Genomic DNA, 24,085 nt, shown 5'->3' on the forward strand with positions numbered 1-24,085 from the left:
ACAGAGAACCATTTAATAACATAATGGAATAACACTGACATTACATCAGATGGCACAACTGTCTTTCCGGTCAACGCCTGATTGTCATACAGCCATAGTAAATCAGTCAAGTAGTATTTGTAGACCATCTTATTTCAACACGTGATCTCAAAGTGCTTCACAATGCATCTATAAAACACTGAAACACACAACAGGTAGCGCGACTGAAACCGACAAAACAGACTCACAGACCTCACACACAGGTCTGTCTCACTGTGGGTGGTCATGTGGCAGAAATGTCTTTCCCTGAAGAGGTACATTTGGCAAGTACACAGCCGGCCAAAATACACATCCAGCCCAAGGGGACTGTGAAGGAATTAATGTTGACTACACAACAAAACACAAGTGATATAAAACATCCAACACACTTACTGCAAACAGACTAAGGTGCATTGCAACACGTGGGAGTTGACAGTCATCAGCAAACATCACAATACATAATACATTACACAATATGCAATACTTGTAGCAGTTTAAGTGAATGTCACGGCGGAGCCGTTGCTCGTCTGTCAGGTCAGGACTGAACGCTGACAGTCATTTTGTTTAAAACAGCAAAGACGGGAAGGTTCTCTGAAATGACAGGTGAAGAAAAACAAAACTCAGCACGTGTATAACGTCAAAGCATCATCTCAACAACTACTCTCACTGAAGTCTTACACGGTTTGCAGGTTAACCGCACCATCAGATTAACAACAGTAACTTCAGCAAAGCAGAACTTCCTGTTTCACCGACTAGTATACCACAGTAGAATAGAGAACTAGGAACTATAACGTGTTTTTATCATCACTCATGAAGCAACGCTTCACCTCGTCTTATCATCAGCATGTGCGTTCTTAACCTGAGGATGACTGACACAACGTCTGACCAATCAGAACACGAGTTCCGTCTCCCAGGGAGATACGGTAACCTGCTCGCCAGTTTCCCTTCGTTGGTCAGTCGAGGCATCGGTGTACATCAGAGACAGAGAGAGAAAGATCCCCCCCCCCTTTTCTCCCCAATTGTACTTGGCCAAGTACCCCACTTTTCCGAGCCATCCCGGTCTCTGCTCCACCCCCTCTGCCGATCCGGGGAGGGCTGCAGACTACCACATGCCTCCTCCCATACATGTGGAGTCACCAGCCGCTTCTTTTCACCTGACAGTGAGGAGTTTCACCAGGGGGATGTAGCGCGTGGGAGGATCACACTGTTCCCCCCAGTTCCCCCTCCCCCCCGAATAGGCGCCCCGACCGACCAGAGGAGGCACTAGTGCAGCGACCAGGGCACATACCCACGTCCGGCTTCCCACCCGCAGACCTAGCCAATTGTGTCTGTAGGGACGCCCCAACTAAGCCGGGGGTAACACGGGGCTCGAACCAGCGATCCCCGTGTTGGTAGGCAACAGAATAGACCACCACGCCACCCGGACACCACCCAAGAGAAAGATATTTAGACAAGAGATACAAGTTAGATTTTGTGTTAAGTGTCTGAAAGTCTGTTTTTCCCCGTTGTGTCGAATACAAATGGCCGTGACAATAGAAGGTGATTGTCATGTCTCTTAGAAGCTTCATAAGCTCGGTGATGTGTGATGTGTTTGTATGAAACCTGTAGATGTAGAGCTGGGCAATAACTCAATATTATTATTTATCACCTTCAATGTTGCTGGACCAGGATGAAATCTGGATATTGTGATCATGTAATAGACAATTTTGTCATCTAAATGAATGATTATGACAATCTGTTATTTAAAATTTATCACAAAATGAGGTGTGAAATATCTGAGGGAGTCTTATTTGAAAACTAGTTTTGGTTTAATATTATACATTGGCGGCATGGCTCAGGAGGTAGAGCAGGTTATCTAGTAATCGGAAGGTCGCTGGTTTGATGCCTGGCTACTCAAGAGAACATGCTGAAGTGTCCCTGAGCAAGACACAGAACCCCTAATGTCTCCTGATGAGCAGGTTGGTGCCTTGCATGGCAGCCTCCTCCATCAGTGTGTGAATGGGTGAATGTGTGTGTGAATGTGTGTGTGAATTGGGTAAACGTGTGTGACTAGGTGAATGTGTGTGAATGGGTGAATGTGTGTGACTGGGTGAAGGTGAGACATACAGTGTAAAGCACTGAGTGGTGGGTAGACTAGAACATTGTTATATAAATGCAGTCCATTTATCCAACAGTTCAACATGATGAACCTCGGCTGGATTCTTAAACATGGCAGTTTTACATATGGAAGCAGATTATCTTGATATATATCGACAGTGTAAAATTCCCTGATTATCGTGATAATGCTACTTTCCATATCAGACAGCATTAACAGTGAGCAAGGAGATATTTACAATACAAAATAATTTCTATAAGAGTCTTTGGGAAACGTGACCGGAAGTTACTCCGTAGCTCTTATACAAACAGACCCGTTCTGTAAAGGTCTGTCATGTCTCATCCACCAGAAACGTTTTGGTTTGATTTTGTTTTTGGAAGGGATATTTTTCTTTCAAGGATAATCTTTGTCCTAAGCTGTAAGAACAGCACTGTTCTGACCTGAACCCTGATCAGTTCTCGTTCTCGTTAAACGATATTTAAAAGGTCTTTGACAGCTGAAGCCACATGGAGTTAAAGACTCCAGCTGGGATCCATCTTGCAGTGCTCGGACATCTTCAACAAAAAAAGAGCAAAAATACCTGTTTTCTGATCATCTGCTCAGAAAAGATGACGGTGAGATCGGTAGAGATCATTCTTCGACCGGAGGACACGGTGCTTTGTTAATTCATTAATTAATATTCCCTCTGTTTTTCCAGAGGGTGATCTTCAGATCCGGCTGTCAGACACGCCGACATGTCCAGTTTGACTGTCGGATGGTCGGACCAGCTGCTAAGACTCGTCTCAGCCTCAGAATGGTTCTGAATTCTTAGGTTAGACCAGTCTAATTAAGACCATCTCTTGCATTAATATTAAGAATGACTTTGAGGCAGAAAAGTAAAGTGTTGCCCCCCCGGTTGAACTTCAGCTCAGACCTTTGTTGTTCTGGAAACAAGTGGGCTTAACTGTCAAGGGCAGGACATTTTGGCTAAATTTTATACAGAAGATGGCAAATCTTTGGTTTTTGGTAAAAGGTTTAAGAGAGTGGCATTTAGAACTTGAACTTTTTCCGTTGTTCTGGGTAACACTATCTCCTCGGTGGCTCAGTTGAGTTGTGGTGTCCCTCAAGGCTCAGTTCTTGCCCCCCTTCCTTTTTCTATATACATGCTGCCCCTTGGCCAGGTCATTCAAAATCACGATAGGCTCTACCATTTTTATGCTGATGACGCTTAATCATACATGCCACTAAAACCCACAGATCCTAGCACCCTTTTTAATCTCACAACTTGCCTCACTGACGTTAAAGCCTGGATGTCCAAAAATTTTCTTAAATTTAATGATGGTAAGTCTGAGGTCATTCTGTTTGGTCCTGAAAATTCCATCAGCCCGTTTGCTACTAATCTTGGTGGTCTGTCGGGCAGTCTTAAGCAGGCTGCTAGGAATCTTGGGGTAATATTTGATGCTAACCTCAGTTTTGATAATCAAACTAAACATGTTGTTCAGTCATGCTTTTTCTACCTCAAGCTAATCTCCAAAATTAGGTCATTTTTATCAATTGCCGATTTGCAAAAAGTTGTACACGCTTTTATCTATTCTCAGCTCGACTACTGTAATGCACTTTATTCTGGTACCAGCAAGGGTTCCCTCCACCGTCTGCAGTTGGTACAAAATGCCACTACTCGGCTCATTTGACCAGAAATGTAAAGCGCTTTGAGTGGCTGTTGCAGCTAGAAAAGCGCTATATAAAATGCAACTTGATTGATTGATTACCGGGACAAGGAGGCATGATCATATCACTCCTGTACTTGCCTCCCTACACCGGCTCCGTTACATTTCGAATTGATTTTAAAATTTTACTGCTCACTTTTAAGGCTTTAAACAGTCTTGCTCCTTCATACATTTGTGATTTATTGACTTGGTATGTCCCCGCCTCGACCATTAAGGTCTGCAGATGGAGCCCTGCTAGTTATTCCCAGGTCGGGTTTTTGCTGTTAGAGCCCCCACACTATGGACCCCTCTTCCTGTTGAACTAAGACAAACCAAGTCTCTTGCTTCTTTTAAGTCTTGTCTCAAAACTTTTATTTTTATGAAAGCTTTTACAAATGTTTAATATTCATTTTTATTTATACTGTTTTTATTTTTACTCTTATTTGATATTACTCTTATTTTTGCCTTGTCTGCGTTTATTTGGGGGTTTTTGTGAAGCACTTTGTAACACTGTTTTAGAAAAGTGCTCTATAAATACAATTATTATTATTATTATTATTATTATTATTATTATTAGAGATATAAACAATCAAGAAGTAAGTATATAAAACTATTCAACGATGTGTTTTTCAGCACATGTTCTTCCAGCAGATGGGGGTTCTCTGAATTTGAAAACGGTATTGCCCTTACACCGCTAAGTGTAGCCGTCATTTCATCCGGCTTTTCTGTCCTCTGTCAAGTCGGTATAACTTTAGTTGCTCCCAGGTGAGCCTTATGTAACAGCTACAATTTAGCGTCTATTGCAAGTCTGATAAAAAAAAATCCAATTTAATTCAGACTCGTTCTGTCTTAACGCAACTGGCTCCAGAACACAAAGACCAAAACTCTTAGTAACAATGTAACTCAGTGTGTGGTGAAAAGGCCAACGCCGCTGGCAGCAGGATTGTCAAAGAAATTGTCCTGTAACCGGTTTGATTCCTCATCTCTGCTGAAGTGTCCATGAGCCAGACACCGACCTCTGATCTCCATGTGGAAGAGGGGGAGAGGTGAAGTGTAACAAACACATTAGAACTTTTATCTGAGGTTCGATCCTCAGAGTGTTTCAGCACTCTGTCTCCTTGCTGTTGACATGCCTTTGTCTCTGCATTCTGAAGGACAGGGCCTTGTTGCTGCGTCCACCCAGGGCGTGTTCTGTCAGGTCCTCAAATGAGCGCAGTGCAGAGCCCCCCGCCCTGGCGAAGGCCTCCTCCAGGTCCTCTCCATCCAGGTGGGAGTCGATGCTGGGGTCCTCCTGGATGGTGGCCATGCGAGGGCTGTCCAGCGGGGGCAGGGGAGCAGACTGGGAGAGAGGTGACTGGACCAGAGCTGGACTGGGGGCAGGGCCTGTGATGGAGGCAAGGCCGGTGACTGGTGGTGTGCTGGTCTGTTGGGGACCGGAGGGTTGAAAGCGCAGGGCCGATGTGAGACCGGGAGGTTTGAAGATCCGAACTGACGCCAGCTCCAGGCTGCTCAGTAGCTCGGCATTCTGGGGAAACATCAGCAGCGTCAGAATCTGCTATGCACAAAAATACAGCTTATGACATTTAAAGCAACATCAACAATAAGCCATACTTACACTGGGAAAGAAAAGAGACTTGGTGGTTTGTTCATACTGCTGGTCCAGCTTCTTGTCCTGAGGGTCAAAACAGATCAAACATTGAAAAAACAGAAATACATAATTTTGTTGCCAGACTTTATTAGGACTCCTGATTCAGATCAAGTAATAAGATCATGTCTACTGTCTATATGTAGTTCTTTTGTACAATCTACTGTATCATCTATTATAGCATTTTCCATTTGCTTTGTGGGTGAGATCCTGCTGACCCTGTACCACATGGATCTGTCCTGTGGAGTTCAGATTCCTGGAAGATTCCAGTACGTGATGCATAAAGATGCTCTGAGATGAAGCCACGTACCACACAGTGAACTAGGATGCTGAGAGGGACCCAGAAAACGAGAGAGAAGACGACGACAGAACCCACAATGTTGTCAGACAGAAACTTCCCAAACGTGTTGATGTCCAGCTTGTCAATGAAATCCCACAGCCGTTCAATCACGTCCTGGACCTGCTTCATACACTTCCCCTGGAAAAGCAGAACGGAAACGACGGCTCAGATTTCTGCCGGTTTACAGCTGTGAGAGGACCAACAACAATATGGTGTTGGATGTGAAGGATCACACACAAAACAGGACTTATGTTTAAAAGTGACAATTTTTATTTTTTTGATTCCCCCCCCCCCTTTTTTTCTCCCTAACTGTACTTGGCTACCTACCCCACTCTTCCGAGCCATCCCGGTCGCTGCTCCACCCCCTCTGCCGATCCGGAGAGACTGCAGACTACCACATGTCTCCTCCCATACATGTGGAGTCGCCAGCCACTTCTTTTCACCTGATAGTGAAGAGTTTCGCTAGGAGGCCACAGCGTGTTGGAGGATCACGCTATTTCCCCCAGTTCCCCCTCCCCCCGAACAGGCGCCTCGACCGACCAGAGGAGGCGCTAGTGCAGCGACCAGGACAAATACCCACATCCGGCTTCCCACCCGCAGACACGGCCAATTGTGTCTGTAGGGACGCCCGACCAAGCCGGAGGTAACACGGGGATTCACCCTGGCGATCTCCGTGTTGGTAGGCATGGTAGGTATGGAGTAGACCGCCACGCGACCTGGATGCCCGTGACAATTTTTTTGGAGTTATTTACCGTATGGAAGCTGTACAAAGTGCAGAGTGAAACTTTACCCGTCTTTCTGAAAACATGACAAAGGAAGTAAACAGAAATGCCTTACAGCTCCATCACAGAAGCCCACGGTGCACGGCTTGCCCTTGCGGAGAAACAGGAAGTTCCCTGTGTCATCCTGGTAGGGGGCGCACACACCCTGGGCACTCCGACAGCACACTTGACAGGATGAGTTGGTTTCTAGAGAAAGAAAAAAAAAAACAGACAATAAAATTAACGTCTATAGTCATACAGCATGCAGGCCAAAAGACAAAGGGTTAAATGATACGTTTACTGCTTTTGGTCCAATTCAGAATTTTAATGATTGAAATTTCAGTACGTACACTCGACTGGAAAGGTTTGTGCATCACCCTTCCCTCAGGCCTGCAGTGACTTGGCATTACCAGCAGGTGGTCCTTGGATGACTAAGTTTCATAAATAACCACTTTATGTACTTTATAATTTTACACCAATCAAAATATGAGCGTGCTGGCGTGGACTAACTCCATCTGCTTCTCCAAGCAGCTCAAGTTAAGCTCTATTAAAATGTCCCAGGTGTGTTTGTTGAAAGCAGAGGAGAAAGGTATACCGTTGCAGGCGCAGGACTGCAGGTTTAACACCGCCTCGCAGAAAGGAATACAGACTCCATTCAAACACTCTCCGCTGTCCAGACAAACAGTCTCATCTGGAGCATTTTCTGGGGGTGGGCACTCGCTGCTGTTTCCTGTAGTCAAAAGCACCAATCACAAAGCTTCCAATGACCTACTGTTATAAAATGGACAGTGGTGCTCCTAAAAAGAAAAAGAATATTTTTGACTGTAAGCATAAGAATGCTGAGCTCTGGGGCGCCTCCTTTGCCAAATGGTTACAGCGCATACCACATGGTCGCAACGTCGCCAGTTCGAGTCTGCATCTTCACTGCCACTGTCTGATAAAGGTATAAAATACCAAATAATGATCTTTAAAGAAAAGAAGAATGCTGAGCTCCAAACAGGTTTGGTAATCCTGCTGCAACAGTATAAGCCACGCCCGGTAATTCTTGCAACACCCGTTTGGCACTGCGAGCTAGCCTCTTGCTTACAAGACGCACGCAGATGTGGTTCAGGCTCACCTGTGCAGTAGGACTTTCCCTTGCAAGTGGCATCAATGGGCTCCTGGCAGACCTCGCCCTTGGCCTCGAACTTGCAGCCTTTACAGCACGCACTGTTCCTGTCGCTGGACAGGATAGAAGTCATAAGGATGCTGTTTTTGTGGCGGCACAAGAATTGTTATCAATGTTCACATGCACTTTTATAAAGGCTGAGGGTGAAACCTTGACAAGAATAAGAAGAACTGGAAATGCTCATAGACAATGCTGCATGTAAGTGCTGCTACTGCTATTTAGGATTTTAGTCAAGTCACAGTTTTCCCATGTGATGTGAGTCTAAGCCGAGAAGTCATGTGACTCAAAGCTGAAGACTGCTGAATCGAAGTTCATTTAGTTTCCACAAATGTCAGACATGATCGGGGTTACCATCTACGAATCTCTATCCCTAACATGGACAGGGCACATTCATCACAACTGCCACCTGCTAGTGGAGCCATTTAACTGTGTATACCACCGATTTCTGGTGCTGCCCCTCCATTTAAGCCCCACCTGCAACTGCTTGAATCTCCTCCTCTTGATTTGTGCTTTGTGTTTCTGAGAGATGTATTACACTCAGTCAATGCAAGAAAATGTGAAGTTTCCCACATACACGAGTATTCATGACTGAAGATGCCTAATCCACAGTCATCCTGCTTTAATGAGGGAGTCCAGGTACTCCTGCTGACCTGCACTGTGCGGTTGGCCTCAGCTTGCATTCGGAGGTGCAACAGTGGTCGGTGTTGATGTGCAGGAGGCCGGGGTCGCACTCCTCCCCCTGCTCCACCCGGGAGTTCCCACAGACGTTACTGTTCCTCTCTTTAAAGCAGGAGGCTGCCTTGCTCCTCAGACGCTTCACGATGGCACTCTTACTGCAGTTGGAGAAGAGCTAGAAAGACAAACACCTCCTCAATGTTCTCGCCAAACATCAGATCCCCAGGAAGCTTTCACTCACCACACCACCCTGTCACTCTACTGGAAGCTGACCAGTACAACCAGTCTACTGCTGTTGGTTACTGGAAGCTGACCAGTACAACCACACTCTTATACTGGAAAACGAGAATTGAATAAAATTTTACTTTGAACTAAAAACAGAAACTAATATGTAATAATTTTTAATTATTCCAGAGCAGAAACATTAATTTGAGGCGTTAATATGAAGCAGAGGGGAACCCCCTGGACCTTCAAGGTATTCAGTGAATACCCAAGAAAAAATATTGAAAGCATTTTTGTACTCCTAATAGATATTTTTTAATTATTTTAAATGCACTGAAATAATAGTAATAATTTATAGATCATCGTTATAAACTTGCACTAATATGCCTTGGCAAACAGTGGGGTGGGAAATGGACCAATCACAATTTTTCTTCCGATGGTATCTGGGTGAATCGGCGGCTCCCCCGTGCCAGGACCTTCGGTAGCTGTAGCAGAATGCCTGTGTAGTTCAAGTCAATGTGGGCGTGAATTTGATTTTGACAGTTGTCTTAGCCAATCATATTTTGTTGAGTTGTGGGCGGGACAATATCCCGACGTCTTCCGGATATTCACGAATTTGATAAGCGACCAGCGGAGGTAGTGAGTGAGTGAGCAAGGGGGAAAAGAGACGACAGAACGACAACGAAGGATTTAGAGAGCAGTGAAATGGCGGGAGTTAGTGAAGAAGAAGACCCTGTGGCTGAATTAATAGAAACTCCATTTTCTAGATTACCTTTTCAGGAAAAACTAGAAATAATCCAAAAAAGGTTGACCATCACCCGCCTTGCCAGGATTGCTGCAAGCTACCAAGAGCTACCAGAGGCTTTTTCAAGCTAGCAGCTACAGTCGCTATCCGTGGCTAACGGGCAGCCTGCGCACCAACATGCTGTACTGCTGGGACTGCTCGCTTTTCAGGCCTGACAAGGGGCCCTGCTCCAGGTATCACCTTTGTGTGTTGTGAGGCCAGTTGGGGCGAAGAAACCCTTAATATGCTGAACTTCCATGTGACAGGGCTCTGGCTGTTACTTTTATTGCTATGTTTGATTTTTTTGGCTCTTCTGAACTCCCGGAGTTGGTTGAGAATACATCGCAGGCTAACTTCGGGGCCGTCTTCGCCATGTGGATATGAGTTTGGGTAGCTACTTCTGCTGCCTCGCCTAACTTCGGGATCATTTTCCATCACGTTCATCGTTGTCCTACTTCTAGTATTAACTCCTCTCTTCATTGTTCGACAAAAACGTCACTAGGGTTAACAGAACTAACGGTTATGGGGTTATTTCTTGAAACCGTCGGGGAGCTGGAAAATTAGGCTGTCATCCTCTCGGTGGCGGAACTGGAAAAACCTGTTTGAATTTATTATTGCCACATGTGGCCCTACTGAAGGCCCCGGGTCCAGGGCCATGGTTCGCCACACGGTTTCCCTGGGCCCACATGATAAACATTATTCAGCGTCAGTCCTATGATTTGAATTTCACAGAAATAATGATTTAAGCATATTGTATACATCTGGGCCCTATGATATTCATCTTAACGTTTTGCATTTTATGTTTTATTCTTCCATGACTTCTATTTTGTTTCCTATTTTAATCGAATGGTATAAACCCCGTATTTCATTTTGTTCAAACCAGTTTAGGAACATGACGTTGGGGGGGCGCGACACAAGAATGAAAATATCGGTTCTGCCTGGAAGTAACTGACTGAAAAAAATAAATTCTGTTTTCAAGTTCAAATTCTAATTGATATTCCTTTCTTCCAAAATAAGAATCCATTCTTATTTTCCAAGTAACTTTCATCATTCCTGGAAATTCTTTTGATGCACTGATCGCTAGGAGACTAAGCCATGTGTTAATGTGATATAAGTAAAAAAAAAAAACTATCAAAAGAAAATAACAAATATCTATCATCGTGAGAACAAAGCTAACATGTTAAAATATGAAAAAGTGCGGCACCTTGTTGTTGACATGGTCTCCGCTCACGGCGATGGGGTACATGACATATTTGCCCCCCTGGTCCTCCCGGGGGGCGCAGTAGGCAATGTTATCGGGGTCGTGCTCTGCCCCAAAGTTATGACCCAGCTCATGAGTGGTCACGAGGTCCGCCTCCTGTGGATGGAAAGCCAGACTGGTCAAATTCATAACCCTAACTCTTAACAATGGAGGACTGTGGGTAGATTCATTTGTCCCATTTTCTTAATTGTCACTCCTGGAGGTACTGGATGGGGCACGGACCTAGGGAGGCTAGTTACTAGCATCAAACAAAAGACAAGGGACAGCTAGCTTGGTAGTTGTCTGCTGGTTGATTTGTTTGGTGTGATGTGGGTTTATTCATGTCCTTGTAGTGTTTAAGAGAAGGCTGAATGGTCACATCCCTCTCCTCTAGAGACTCGCATGTATCCCCAATAAATACTGCCAATGCCCCCCCCCAATCAGCTGTCCTAATGAGTAAGAACATAATAACATGAATGGACTGCCCACTTTAATTTCAATTTTTAAAAAAAGAATAGAATTTGTTCCCCTCCTAACTAACAGGTTCATATTTTTTGGATGACCATACAGGAAGGACTGAAGAACGTTTTCAGGGGGAGGACGTCTGGGCTTCCTGTGGTCCATGGTACCAGTGCCATCCTGACCCAGAAACTCTCCAGGCTTCAACCATGTGAGTCCTATAGCCCTCGACTTTATTTATATTCAATAATTTAACTTGATCAATCTGAACAACTAGGGTTGTTTCATTTTCTGAGGTCAAAGGTCAACAGTGTTGACAGCAAAAGAGACAGCATATATGAGAGCCATAACACCCAGAACCCCCCTTTTTATAAATAAGATGAAACTTATTATCAGAACCAAACATTTAATTTAAAGCTTCAGACGAACTGCTGACCTTGGTCAGGATGGTTTTCCCATAATTCTTGGTGCTGGTTAGCCCAGTGTTGAGGTAGATAGCTCTGTGTTCAGCTGAAGACGGGGGACACTCTTGACAGAAACACAGCAATAAGACAAATATAACAGAGAATATGAAAATGAATTCATCTTAAATTAATCATACGAACTAAATGTGGCAGCAACACTTTGAAACAAAGTTGAAGAACACAAGTTGGAGACGTATATTAAAAGCAAGTCCACGTGTAGTATTTCTGATGCCCTGTATCATAATATGACCAACAAGTATCCTAATCTGTCTAAATATCATGACTAGAAATGTCGTAATATGACTCGTAAATATCATAATGTGAGTAGAAATATCATAATGTTACTAGTAAATATCATCATGTGACTTGTAAATATAACTAGTAAACATCATGTGGCTAGTAAATATCATAATGTGACTAGTAAATATCAATGTGACTAGTAAATATTATAATGTGACTTGTAAATATAACTATTGAACATCATGTGACTAGTAAATATCATGTGACTAGTAAATATTATTATGTGACTTGTAAATATTATAACGTGACTTGTAAATATAACTAGTAGACATCATGTGACTAGTAAATATCAATGTGACTAGTAAATATCAATGTGACTAGTAAATATTATAATTTGACTTGTAAATATAACTAGTAAACATCATGTGACTAGTAAATATCATGTGACTGGTAAATATTATAATGTGACTTGTAAATATAACTAGTAAAATCATGTGACTAGTAAATATCATAATGTGACTAGTAAATATTATAACGTGACTTGTAAATATAACTAGTAAACATCATGTGACTAGTAAATATTATAACGCGATTAGTAAATATAACTAGTAAACATGTGACTAGTAAATATTATAACTTGACTTGTAAATATAACTAGTAGACATCATGTGACTAGTAAATATAACGTGACTAGTAAATATCAATGTGACTAGTAGATATTATAATGTGACTTGTAAATATAACTAGTAAATATCATGTGACTAGTAAATATTATTATGTGACTTGTAAATATTATAATGTGACTTGTAAATATAACTAGTAAAATTATGTGACTAGTAAATATCATAATGTGACTGGTAAATATTATAACGTGACTTGTAAATATAACTAGTAAACATGTGACTAGTAAATATTATAACGTGACTTGTAAATATAACTAGTAAACATGTGACTAGTAAACATTATAACTTGACTTGTAAATATAACTAGTAGACATCATGTGACTAGTAAATATGTGACTAGTAAATATTATTATGTGACTTGTAAATATAACTAGTAAAATCATGTCACTAGTAAATATAATGTGACTAGTAAATATTATAACGTGACTTGTAAATATAACTAGTAAACATGTGACTAGTAAATATTATAACTTGACTTGTAAATATAACTAGTAGACATCATGTGACTAGTAAATATGTGACTAGTAAATATTATGTGACTTGTAAATATAACTAGTAAAATCATGTGACTAGTAAATATCATGTGACTAGTAAATATTATAACGTGACCTGTAAATATAACTAGTAAACATCATGTGACTAGTAAATATTATAACGTGACTTGTAAATATAACTAGTAAACATGTGACTGGTAAATATTATAATTTGACTTGTAAATATAACTAGTAAACATCATGTGACTGGTAAATATTATAATGTGACTTGTAAATATAACTAGTAAATATCATGTGACTAGTAAATATGAGTAGGGGTTACTTAGTGGTACTGATTAAAACAAAGTAAATAAGTCAGATTTCTCCATTGTGAAACACAGGAGCCGGACCGGCTGACTGGCTCACTTGTTAACAACACCCTCTCGTGGGAGTGGGAAACCGTCAAGATGTCAGGGAACGTGCTGTTTATCCACTGCCTCTCTAGTCTCATCAGTTTGTCTGGTCTGGTTCGATTGGTTGTTGTATGTCATGCGGCATTCAGGCAGGACGACACACTAGCCGTGTGTAGCGCCGCATTATGTAATAACGCCGCATTATGTAATAATGTAATAAATTTTCACATCATTATGTAATAACGCAACGTTTTTTTCAAATCAAGACATAAATGTTGGTGGTTTATTACCTAATGCACCAAATTATTACATTTTCTTCATAAAAAAGTAACATCCGCATTTTGTAATAAGTTGTTATATATTGCACCGGTTATTACAAAATGCGGATGTTACACTTTTTTATGAAGAATATGTAATAATTTGGTGCATTATGTAATAAACCACCAACATTTATGCCTTGATTTGAAAAAAACGTGGCGTTATTACATAATGATGTGAAAATTTATTTCATTATTACATAATGCGGCGTTATTACATAATGCGGCGCTGCACCGTGTATCCATAACGTATTTTGGTGCACATTTTGAAGATTAGCACTGGAAAAAGTGTATGGAAAAGGCAAAATTGGAAAAAACTTCAACTTCTCATCCAAAAAGTTTTTAAACTCTTTTGAGGTGGCTTTTGCCTTTTTCGAAAAAGAGTTAGTGCGCCAAATGAGATACGGAAACATCTTTGTAGCGAACATTTAGCAAACATGGCCGATCAGCTGCTTTCCCGCCCTTCGGCGTCTTCCCCAACATTCCCATAACAAGCATTTCTTTGTCTTCCTCTCCGGACAGCATGAAACATGGCCAATAATTGCTGACATGAAAGAACAATTACAACTTTCCCGACTGGAACAGATTCCTGAAGCCCTCCCTCCACTTCCTCTCGTAGATGGCCAAGTGTGCATGTATTATGGTACATCCATGTGGCCATGGCGACTGGTCCTGTTTCCGGTTCACACCTCTACTTCTTCCTCTCTGTTTATTACAGCCATGCGTAACATAGCCTATACCGCCAGCTTCTGACGAAACTAGCCTTTGCGTAGCCTAGTTTATTCGCTCCGAACCAGTTGACAGAAACACACCTAATTCGCATTTTCTTTTTTCTTCTTCTTCTTTTGCGACATTTCTTAAGTCCACTTAAAATTCGCTTGACAATCTGGAAACACGGCTATTGACTCACTCTCGGAGCAGAGGCCTCCTGGTATGCCATGCCTGGAGGGGGCGACGTAGGCCAGCCCCAGAGTCCCTTCATCAAAGTCCTGGTAGGTGAAGAGGTGAACCAGACACGCCTGCGACGCCTTCTCTGCCATGTCCACACTGAACTGCTGCAGGAACACAGACACACAGAACCTCAGAACAGACAGGCAGAACCTCAGAACAGACAGACAGGTAGCCAGAGACAGACAGACAGAACCGCAGAAAAGCCAGACAGGTAGACAGACAGACAGAGACAGACAGACAGAACCTCAGAACAGAAACACATACAGACAGACAGGTAGACAGACACAGACAGATAGAATCTCAGAACAGACAGACAGGTAGACAGACCGACAGAACCTCAGAACAGACAAGACAGGTAGCCAGACAGACAGAACCTCAGAAAAGCCAGACAGGTAGACAGACAGACAGAACCTCAGAACAGAAACACATACAGACAGACAGGTAGACAGAAACAGACAGATAGAATCTCAGAACAGGTAGACAGACAGACAGAGACAGACAGAACCTCAGAACAGAAACACATACAGACAGACAGGTAGACACAGACAGGTAGACAGACCGACAGAACCTCAGAACAGACAGACAGAACCTCGGAACAGACAAGACAGGTAGCCAGACAGACAGAACCTCAGAAAAGCCAGACAGGTAGACAGACAGACAGAGACAGACAGAACCTCAGAACAGAAACACATACAGACAGACAGGTAGACAGAAACAGACAGATAGAATCTCAGAACAGATAGACAGGTAGACAGAGACAGACAGAACCTCTTTGTCACAGGAGACAGCGGGTGGTTCAGTCTTTCTTGTTCTGAATTTTATTCTTTGCCGTGTTCATCACTCACTGCTAACTACACCTTATCCTATGTCACATAACTGTCTGTCTGTCCATCTGTCTCGCTCATAAATACCTCTGTCTCTTTCTCTCTGTCTCTCTCTCTCTGTCTTCCTTTCTCTCTCTCTCTGTCTCTCTTTTCGTCTTTCTCTCTCTCTCCTTACCTCAAGCAGCCTTTTGACGTCCCAGATATCCTTGCCCTCTACGGGGCTTCCTCTCATGTTGAAGTGGGCTCCTCCGGGGGGCACGCTGGTGGGTATCTTCTCAATGATGATCTAGGAGGGAAAGAAATCATACAGTGCATCAGGCTTAGCATCCCTACTATGTACTACGGCTGTAGTATTCGACACACCCCTTGATTTGTCAATGCTGGCTCATTGTCACTAAATCAAAATGAATCATCGTTCATTTTATTAAACGGTTGTGTCAGTCCTGCTATGCTGACATCCCTTGTTCCCATGATCAGCCGAACACTTACACATGTTTTTTTTTTTTTTTTTTTTACCAATAGATTGTAGCAAACTCGGGGGGGGGCAGCTGGGAACCGCCGCAGCCAGGGCGCGAACCCAGGTCTCCCGCACCATGGGTGACTACGTTAACCAGTCGACTAAAAAGTCCAACCTGTTAGCCAAGGACTAGCGAGTCTAGTCATTCGTGGTCATTACACTACCCTCCTCCTTCGGGAAGCGCGTCACTGCGCTTCAGCATATCAAATCCCTCACAACTCTGGGTGCTGGTCTCACCATCCCACTTCTGACACCAATGTAGTGAATTCGGGGGGGGGGGGCAGCCAGGAACTGCGAACCCTTGTCTCCCGCACCTAGGGCGACTACGTTAACCAGTCGACTAAAGGGTCCGACCCTGTAGCGAGGATGCAAGGAGTAGAGGTGACGAAGGCGTATGAGTTTAAATACTTGGGGTCAACTGTAAAAAATAACGGGGGGCGCAGAAGAGAGGTGAAGAAGAGACTGCAGGCAGGGTGGAGTGGGTGGAGAAGAGTGTCAGGAGTGATGTGTGACAGAAGGGTACCAGCAAGAGTTAAAGGGAAGGTTTACAAGATGGTGGTGAGACCAGCTATGTTATATGGTTTGGAGACAGTGGCACTGATGAAAAGACAGGAGGTGGAGCTGGAGGTGGCAGAGATGAAGATGATAAGATTTTCATTTGGAGTGATGAAGAAGGACAGGATTAGGAAGGAGTATATTAGAGGGACAGCTCAGGTTGGACGGTTTGGAGACAAAGCAAGAGAGACAAGATGGAGATGGTTTGAACATGTGTGGAGGAGAGATGCTGGGTATACTGGGAGAAGGATGCTGAATATGGAGCTGCCAGGGAAGAGGAGAAGAGGAAGGCCAAAGAGGAGGTTTATGGATGTGGTGAGGGAGGACATGCAGGTGGCTGGTGTGACAGAGGAAGATGCAGAGGACAGGAAGAGATGGAAATGGATGATCCACTGTGGCGACCCCTAACGGGAGCAGCCGAAAGTAGTAGTAGTAGTAGTCGTAGTAGATGATAATAGCAAACTCACAAGAGTGGTCCGGAGTTTAGTTGCACTTTAAAGATGTGCATAAATACTAGGGGTGGGGGGGAAATTGACTCTTACATGCATCGGGATTCTCTCATAAAAGATTGTGTCTCGACGCAGAAAACTCAACAATCGGAAATTTAAAGCTCAATTCTTGACTGGCTGCCGCTGAACCAACCGGATGGTGAGACGAAATGGACATAAAACATGTGCGCCGTGTTTACGTTCTGAGCTAGGCTACTTCTTCAGTTTTGGTGAGGACGGCTGAGCGCGAGCAACCGAAGTTGGACACAGTCCGACTGCTGTTGAAGTAGTTGGCTGGTATTATGAAGGGCAGGGGACAAAGTTTCAAGATTCTGATCATATTGATCCGAGTTACTTGTCTTCATCCGAGTAATTAATCTGAGATATGAATCTTGAGTTATTTATCATTTATTTATTTATTTTATCATATATCTTTATGTGAGATTGAGTCCGGCCTCCATTTCATGCAACAGCTTTGGACATTGAGCCAAAGGCAACACAGATTTGAGAAACAACAGAAGAATTATGAGTGACAGTATTGTCATTTTATGGACAGAACTGACTTTTAAAATCTCTTTCAGTGAGAGGAAGGGAAGAGCAGCCCCTATCTCACAAAAGATGACTGTGATCTACTGACTGGCTTTAATAATGTTATGATAGTCGAATGTTATGCTTTTTTGATGATCCATGTTAGTTTATATCATGAATGTCAGTTCTCTGTCTGTTTTAAGTGCATCTTTGAAGACTCGTTCGAACCTTCTTTCCCATCATGCTCAGTACCTGTTGGATCTGGACGCCATAACCTTTGAACTCTTCATCCCAGGACGTGTTTCTGTAGATGTCGTCCACACGATCGATCAGCTCGATCTGTAAAACACAGTCAGGGGTTGGTGGAGGGTGGAGGGTGGAGGTGACCCAACAGTCTAAAACAGTTTATTCAAAATGGAAGAGAACAGAAGGTCTGACACATCTGTTTTTTTTTACATTTTACAATTAGACTCAGTTTCAGTTTGCATCGTCAAAAATGATTTTCTAATTCAGACATCTGACCAACATATCTGATATAACCTGGATATAATGTGGATCTGCTGATATGAGACTACGCGTTGTGGGGTTGTGGTTGTGGTAATATGGTGATATAACTTAAATGTTGTCATTCCCTGATCTTAAAGGCTGCATTAAAGTAAAGTGAGGCAATGTTCTGAACTGATTCCATTGTCACTGGTTTCCTGAGACTACGATGCCGCCATTGTGTATCTTACAGTGTATCTTATTGTGTATTTCGTTGTATATCTTTTTTTTGTTTTTTTTTTGTTGTTGTCCTGACCAGGTAGTTGAGCGTGGTGCTCTCCTCCTCGCGACCCATGTGTCTGAAGAATCGGTGGTCGGCCACCAGCAGCAGAGGACACGTGTTCTTCTGGTGGTCGTGAATCTGACGTCTGTCTCTTACTGGAGCCTCTGAGGGACACAACATAAAGCCAGTTCTCCTGCTTATTCACTTATTCATTTCATTTACTGTCCACAAAAAAAAACAAAAACCTGAACCCCTCTTCCTGGCTTTGTTTTTTTTCTTTCTCTAGTCTTAGTTGTTTGTAAAAATAATACATTTTATTTATAGAGCCCTTTTCAAGGTACTCAAAGACGCTTCACATAAGTTAAAATAAACATAAAAATGACACACCAAAAACATTAATCACACAATAAAAGCAGTTCGGAAAAGCTGAAATTTGATTAATGATTTGTAAGTCGACAGATCGGTGCATTCTCTCAAGTGTTTGGGGAGAGAGTTCCAGAGGGAGGGGGCAGCTATGCAGAAGGAGGTTCTGTTGCCCTAGGTTTGGTGCTTGGTCCCGTGGGAGTATGGTAGTGGAGCAGGTCGGTGAGGTAGGAGTGGGCCTGGTTATGGAGGGCTTTGTGAGTGAGGAGTGAATTGGATCTGTTGTGAGACAGGGAGCCGGTGGAGATTCTGGAGGACGGGTGATGTGGTCGCGGGAGCGGGAGTGGGAGTGGGTGAGGTTTCTGACAGGTTGCTGTCGAAAATGAATCTGAGGTTGCGGATGTGTGGGGAGGGAGACCAAGTGGCGTTACTGATGTGGTTGATTCCTCTGTCGAATGAACTGCATTGAGACCACCAGCACTTACTAGACGTGCAAATTATTAGTGGCGAACTTTGCCATTAAACAAACAATCATCTTGTAATTAAAAGTTTTTTGAAGACTAGTTCTTAACCTCCAAAGTCCTTAAACCATTATTTTAGAATGAAACACAGACGCAGATATAAACATAAAGGTTAACCTTTGGCCCATACTTACCAGATTCCCCCATTTCCCCCAAGATGGCTGTCCTCATGCTGTCTGGCAGCAGGTGGTTGGAGTTGGAGTTCACGTAGCCGCAGACGCTGGGCTGGCTCAGCCGGCTGATGTTCCTGATGTCCTGAGAGCGGTACACCAGTAGGCGGCCATCAGGGGGCACCGCACTGAACCTCCAGAGTGGCTGAGAGAAAGGAGGGATGACAGCAAGGCATTTACTTATTCTTCCTTTCTCTCTCGCTCTCTCTCTCTCTCTTTGCAGGCTGGGAGTTGGGGTGTACTAAGTGAGTGTGTTTGGTGAGAGTGACCTGCTGTTTGTAAGTTTGATTTATTTATCCATTTTTATTGTAGGGTTGTTTTTTTTTGTCTTTAGGATTGATGGTTTCAGACTGAGTTTGTGTATTGGTTGTGGGCTACTTTTGCTGTAGTGTGTGTGTTTGTTGCAATTTTTTTCAATGTTCGAGGGATTGCATCCTCAAGAGATGCTTTCCTTCTCTATCCAACATGGAGTGTGGGTTCAGCCCGATCCATCTGTTCCGGAAGAGGCGGTTCTCCTGGTAGTGGGAGACCATGTGGGACACGCCAACCTGTCCTATGCCTCCAAGATGAACAAAGGTGTGATTGTTTTCCTGAAATAGGAGCGTTTTGTGGCTGAGTTAATGGCGAGCGGCGTCTCTCTGAACGGCGTCTATCTGCAGCTTTCCCCATTCACTGTGCCCTCCACCTGGGTCACCATCTCTGGCGTTCCCCCATTCATTCCCGATGAGGTGTTGGAGCGGGAGCTGCAGTGCTTCGGGGAGCTGGTGAGCAGTTTTAGGACTGTGGAGTTACACTGTAAGAGCAATAAACATGTCCAATTCCTCCGGACACCGGTATTCGTGTTTCTGCCCCCCACCCCTCACTCCACGGGGGGACTGCGCCCATCGTCTGAAGAGCAGAGAACAAATTTCATTGCAACCTACAATTTCATTGTTAACCTACAATGACAAAATAAAGTGGCTTTCTTCTGGAAGTGTTTGGGAGCCAACCTGTGGGAGTTCGCAGACAGGCCTGTTACCAGCATCCTGTCAGCATGCAGTTCTTTCACTTTTATGTAAAAAAGGAGATCTGGCTTTAAAAACTGGAGACCAGTGGCTTTGTTATGCAAACCACAAACTTCTTTCAAAAGTACTTGTCAGTAGGCTTAAAAACTTTCTGGAATTGTTAATCCACAGAGACCAGTCATACTGTGTACCAGACAGATCCATTATAGACAAAATTTTTCTCATGAGAGATTTATTTGACATTTGTAAACTACAATTTTGATGTTGGAATCCAGATCATTAGAACAGGACAAAGCATTTGATAGGGTTGACCACGGTTTTCTGTTTTCCACTTCAAGAGGTTTTGGTTTTGGAGATGATTTTGTCTCACTGCTGGGTTTATTGTATAAGGAAGCATTCTGTTTGGTGAAAGTGGGTGGTGGGCTGAGCTGTCCCATACAGTTTCAGAGAGGCTTCAGACAGGGATGTCCTATCTCCAGGCAGCTATATTCCTTAGCTATTGAACCTCTTCTTAATAGATTAGGATCCAGGATATCGGGACTTATGAGACCAGGGTTGTCTCAGCGCCCCTCGCTGATGGCGTCAGCTTATGCTGATGACGTTACTTTGTCAGAAACCAGAGATGTGGGGTCCAGTGTTCATTCAGTGTTCTAGACTGGTCAGACTATTCAGCCTACTACAGACATGGTTTCAGGGCTTAGGAGAAAGATTTTCTTTTTGTCTTTTATCTATGGTCCACACTACTCTGAAAAGAAAAAGAAATTGTACACACGAGTGAAATTTTATTTCAGGACTGGCCAAATTAGAGATTTGGAAAGCAAGGAAAAATCCTGTGAGGGGCGAGGGGTCAGAAGACGTGGTTCTGATGCTGACTGAGCTGCTGGCAGCTTGGTTCATAGTGGAGTTTGATTTCTTAAGACTGACAAAAAAGACAGAAGTTTTTGTGAACACTTGGAGTGTGCAGGATGTGCTGTGTTCAATCAGAGACTTCTTTGGTTCTGAATATCTGAGATTTTTTTCTTTGGTGTTTTTGTTTGGGGTTTTTGAATGAATTTATTTTGTTGAAATTTTTGATAACAAAAAACTTGTGTAAATGGAACCAGATTCTCTCTCTCTCTCTCTCTCTCTCTCTCTCTCTCTCTCTCTCTCTCTCGCTCTCTCACCTCTATGTTATATTCTGCCTCATCTGTCAGGATGTGGGCGGAGAACTCGTTGTCATCAATGTGCGCCTGCACACGAGAGTTTTCTTCACCTTGAATTGAGAAATAGAACAGGTCAGGGTTACTGGTACAGTGACTGATGTCCGGCAGAATATCTCCCTGGTCTCCGTGATGACATGCTTCCTACCGATGACGTGTCCAGTGAAGTAGTTCTGCCGGTTGACCTCATAGCGGCGCTCTTGCCCGTCCTCCATGAACACTGCCTGGAAGTCTTCTGTGAACAGCTCAGTGTTGGTCCTCAGGTAAAGTCTGAAGTGCCTGCAAGTCAGATAGTGCGGGCTTCAATTTTCACGACTGGAATCAATCAAGCTATCTAATTATATCATCTATCTCTCTGTCTGTCTATCCATCCAATTATCTCTATCTTTTTACCTATCTCTTGGTCTGTCTGTCTGTCTACCCAGCCATCTAATTATCTATCTATCTATCTATCTATCTATCTATCTATCTATCTATCTATCTATCTATCTATCTATCTATCTATCTATCTATCCCCTACAAAAGGTGAAGAGGTCAGACTACAAGCTTACCCCAAACGTACATTGCAGTTAAATCAAATGCCCCTTTTCCACTGCATGGTACTGGCTCAACTCGACTCTACTCTGTTCGACCCTACTCGCTTTACTTTTTTGGATTTCTTTTTCCACTGCAGATAGTATCCCCTCACAGCGAAGCCCCGCTGGTCATTTGTGGGTGTGTTTTCTAGTTTTTCTTAAGGTTTTATTTATATTTAAATAAGCATACATATATTTATATTTTTATTCATTATAGCGGTATTTTCATGTCACCTTTTAGTATCGGCTCAGCTCACTTGGAACCTTGACGGAGGTGGTACCAAAAAAAAAGTACCTGGTACCAGGTACTGTCCCTAACTTTTGCCCAATGGAAAACCAAAAAAAGCGAGTAGTTGAGTCGAGAGCCGGCACCATGCAGTGGGAAAGGGGTATTTTAAATATGGCTGCCACAGATATCAGCAAATAAATGAGACATCTTGTCGACCATCTTTGAGTTTGTTACAATGGAAGTTTGGGTATCCTCATGTGTAACAAAAGTATACAAGTTTAGAGAGGAGATTTAACGCATCCCACCATGGTGAAAGCAGAGAAATGAAGGGCTTTGAATGCTTTTTTGGGTGAATGAACCTCGACATGTGTTGGGTGAAACATGTGCAAAGCGGGACACAGGCCCTTGGTAGAAGCAGCAGACTTGCAGAGGCAGGGTCGTGTCTTGGGGCTGAGGGGGTAAATGGGGTAAATGGGAGTTGTCCCAGGGTTCAGACCTTTGCAGGGCGCTGAAGCTGATGAGTCTCTCCACGTGAGTCTGAGTCTGGATGTCCCGCCGGCGGACAGAGTGAGCCTGCAGGCTGGAGACGCGCAGCACCTCAAAGTCCGCCAGCATGGAGCTGAGCACCGCTGCAGGACAAAACAAAGAGGGTATTATAATCCAGCTGTCCATCATGGCTTCATCTACCATGAAGATTCATTAACTTCATTTGAGATGTAATATTTCATTATAAAAACACCACCACCAAAAGAGGTCAATCATTACTGTTCACTTTCAAATTAAAAGCTTCCGTTTGACACAATCGCGCCCTTAGTATTGTGTGGGCCAGTGGTTCTCAATAGGGTCCTCAGGTCCCACCAATAACGCTGGTTTTCTATTCTACCAGGTAATTCATTACAGTCACCTGTTGTTTCAGTGCAAATCCTCCCTGATTCCGTTCAGTACCCATCCCATCCCTATTCTGTCTACTATCTAATGACCATTTGCTAGAAGAGAAAACCAGCAGTACTGTTGGGACCTGAGGACCTGATTGAGAACCACTGGTGTAGGCTGTAATGCAACCCAGACTAATGTACACAGGATCGAGGGTTTGCTCTGGCCCCTGTGGAGTGGGTTCTCTCTCTCTCTCTCTCTCTCTCTTTCTCTATCCCCCCTTTCTGTCTCTCTCTCTCTCTCCCCCCTTTCTCTCTCTCCTTTCTCTCTCTCTCTTTCTCTCCTCTCTCGCTCTCTCTCTCCCCCTTTCTCTCTCTCCCTTTCTCTCTCGCTCTCTCTCTCTGTCTCTCTCCCTCTCCCCCTTTCTCTCTCTCTGTCTCGCTCTCTCCCCCTTTCTCTCTCTCTGTCTCCCCTTTCTCTCTCTCTCTCTCCCCTTTCTCTCTCTCTCTCTCTTCCCCCTTTCTCTCTCTCTCTCGCTCTGTCTCCCCCCTTTCTCTCTCTCTCTCTCTCTCACACACCACACACACACGTTACTGGAATAAAGCGGCCAGGCTTCGTCTATGAAAACTCACCGTATTCTCCATCCTCTCCGTCCGCAGGCGGCGCGCCCCCACCCGTTAAGACCAGACCAAGGGTGAATGTGAGAAGTTGGAGTCCTCTCATGTTCCCCTCGGTGGTGTAAACGCACTTTCACCTTTTCACTCTCAGCAACAATGGACGGGCGGTCTGTTTTCTGGACGTGTGGCCGGGGCAGGTCGGGCGCCCCGCCGACTCAGCGAG

At 43.7% G+C, this 24,085-nt stretch overlaps 1 protein-coding gene across 2 annotated transcripts; it reads right to left on the bottom strand.

Annotated features, from left to right (window-relative positions):
• On the bottom strand, window positions 1–24,006 carry adam17b (ADAM metallopeptidase domain 17b). Of its 2 annotated transcripts, XM_056294594.1 has the most exons (18): window positions 23,878–24,006; window positions 22,869–23,001; window positions 21,717–21,847; window positions 21,533–21,621; window positions 19,330–19,510; window positions 18,345–18,475; window positions 17,798–17,884; window positions 15,633–15,743; window positions 14,593–14,737; window positions 11,529–11,620; window positions 10,598–10,750; window positions 8,363–8,562; window positions 7,662–7,765; window positions 7,140–7,274; window positions 6,621–6,751; window positions 5,754–5,921; window positions 5,414–5,470; window positions 1–5,323 (listed from the first exon to the last, which is right to left on the bottom strand). In XM_056294594.1, the coding sequence occupies exons 1-18, from the start codon at window positions 23,966–23,968 to the stop codon at window positions 4,901–4,903; spliced, it is 2,562 nt and encodes an 853-aa protein (XP_056150569.1). In that variant the 5' UTR covers window positions 23,969–24,006; the 3' UTR covers window positions 1–4,900. The 2 variants fall into 2 exon arrangements, with proteins under 2 accessions (XP_056150569.1, XP_056150570.1); XM_056294595.1 differs by lacking the exons at window positions 22,869–23,001; window positions 23,878–24,006 and adding an exon at window positions 22,678–22,828.
• Between the last annotated feature and the right edge of the window lie 79 nt (window positions 24,007–24,085).

The sequence above is a fragment of the Lampris incognitus genome, chromosome 15 (assembly GCF_029633865.1).
Source record: "Lampris incognitus isolate fLamInc1 chromosome 15, fLamInc1.hap2, whole genome shotgun sequence".
NCBI lineage: Eukaryota > Metazoa > Chordata > Actinopteri > Lampriformes > Lampridae > Lampris > Lampris incognitus.

Coding starts and splice junctions, on each gene's coding strand:
- adam17b (XM_056294594.1), bottom strand. CDS start 23,968: ATGAGAGGACTCCAACTTCTCACATTCACCCTTGGTCTGGTCTTAACG. Junction 11,621..14,592: donor AGGAGGCCTCTGCTCCGAGA/GTGAGTCAATAG, acceptor GTTTCTGTCAAG/AGTGTCCCCCGTCTTCAGCT. Junction 5,922..6,620: donor TGGGCTTCTGTGATGGAGCT/GTAAGGCATTTC, acceptor CTGCTTTTCCAG/GGGAAGTGTATGAAGCAGGT.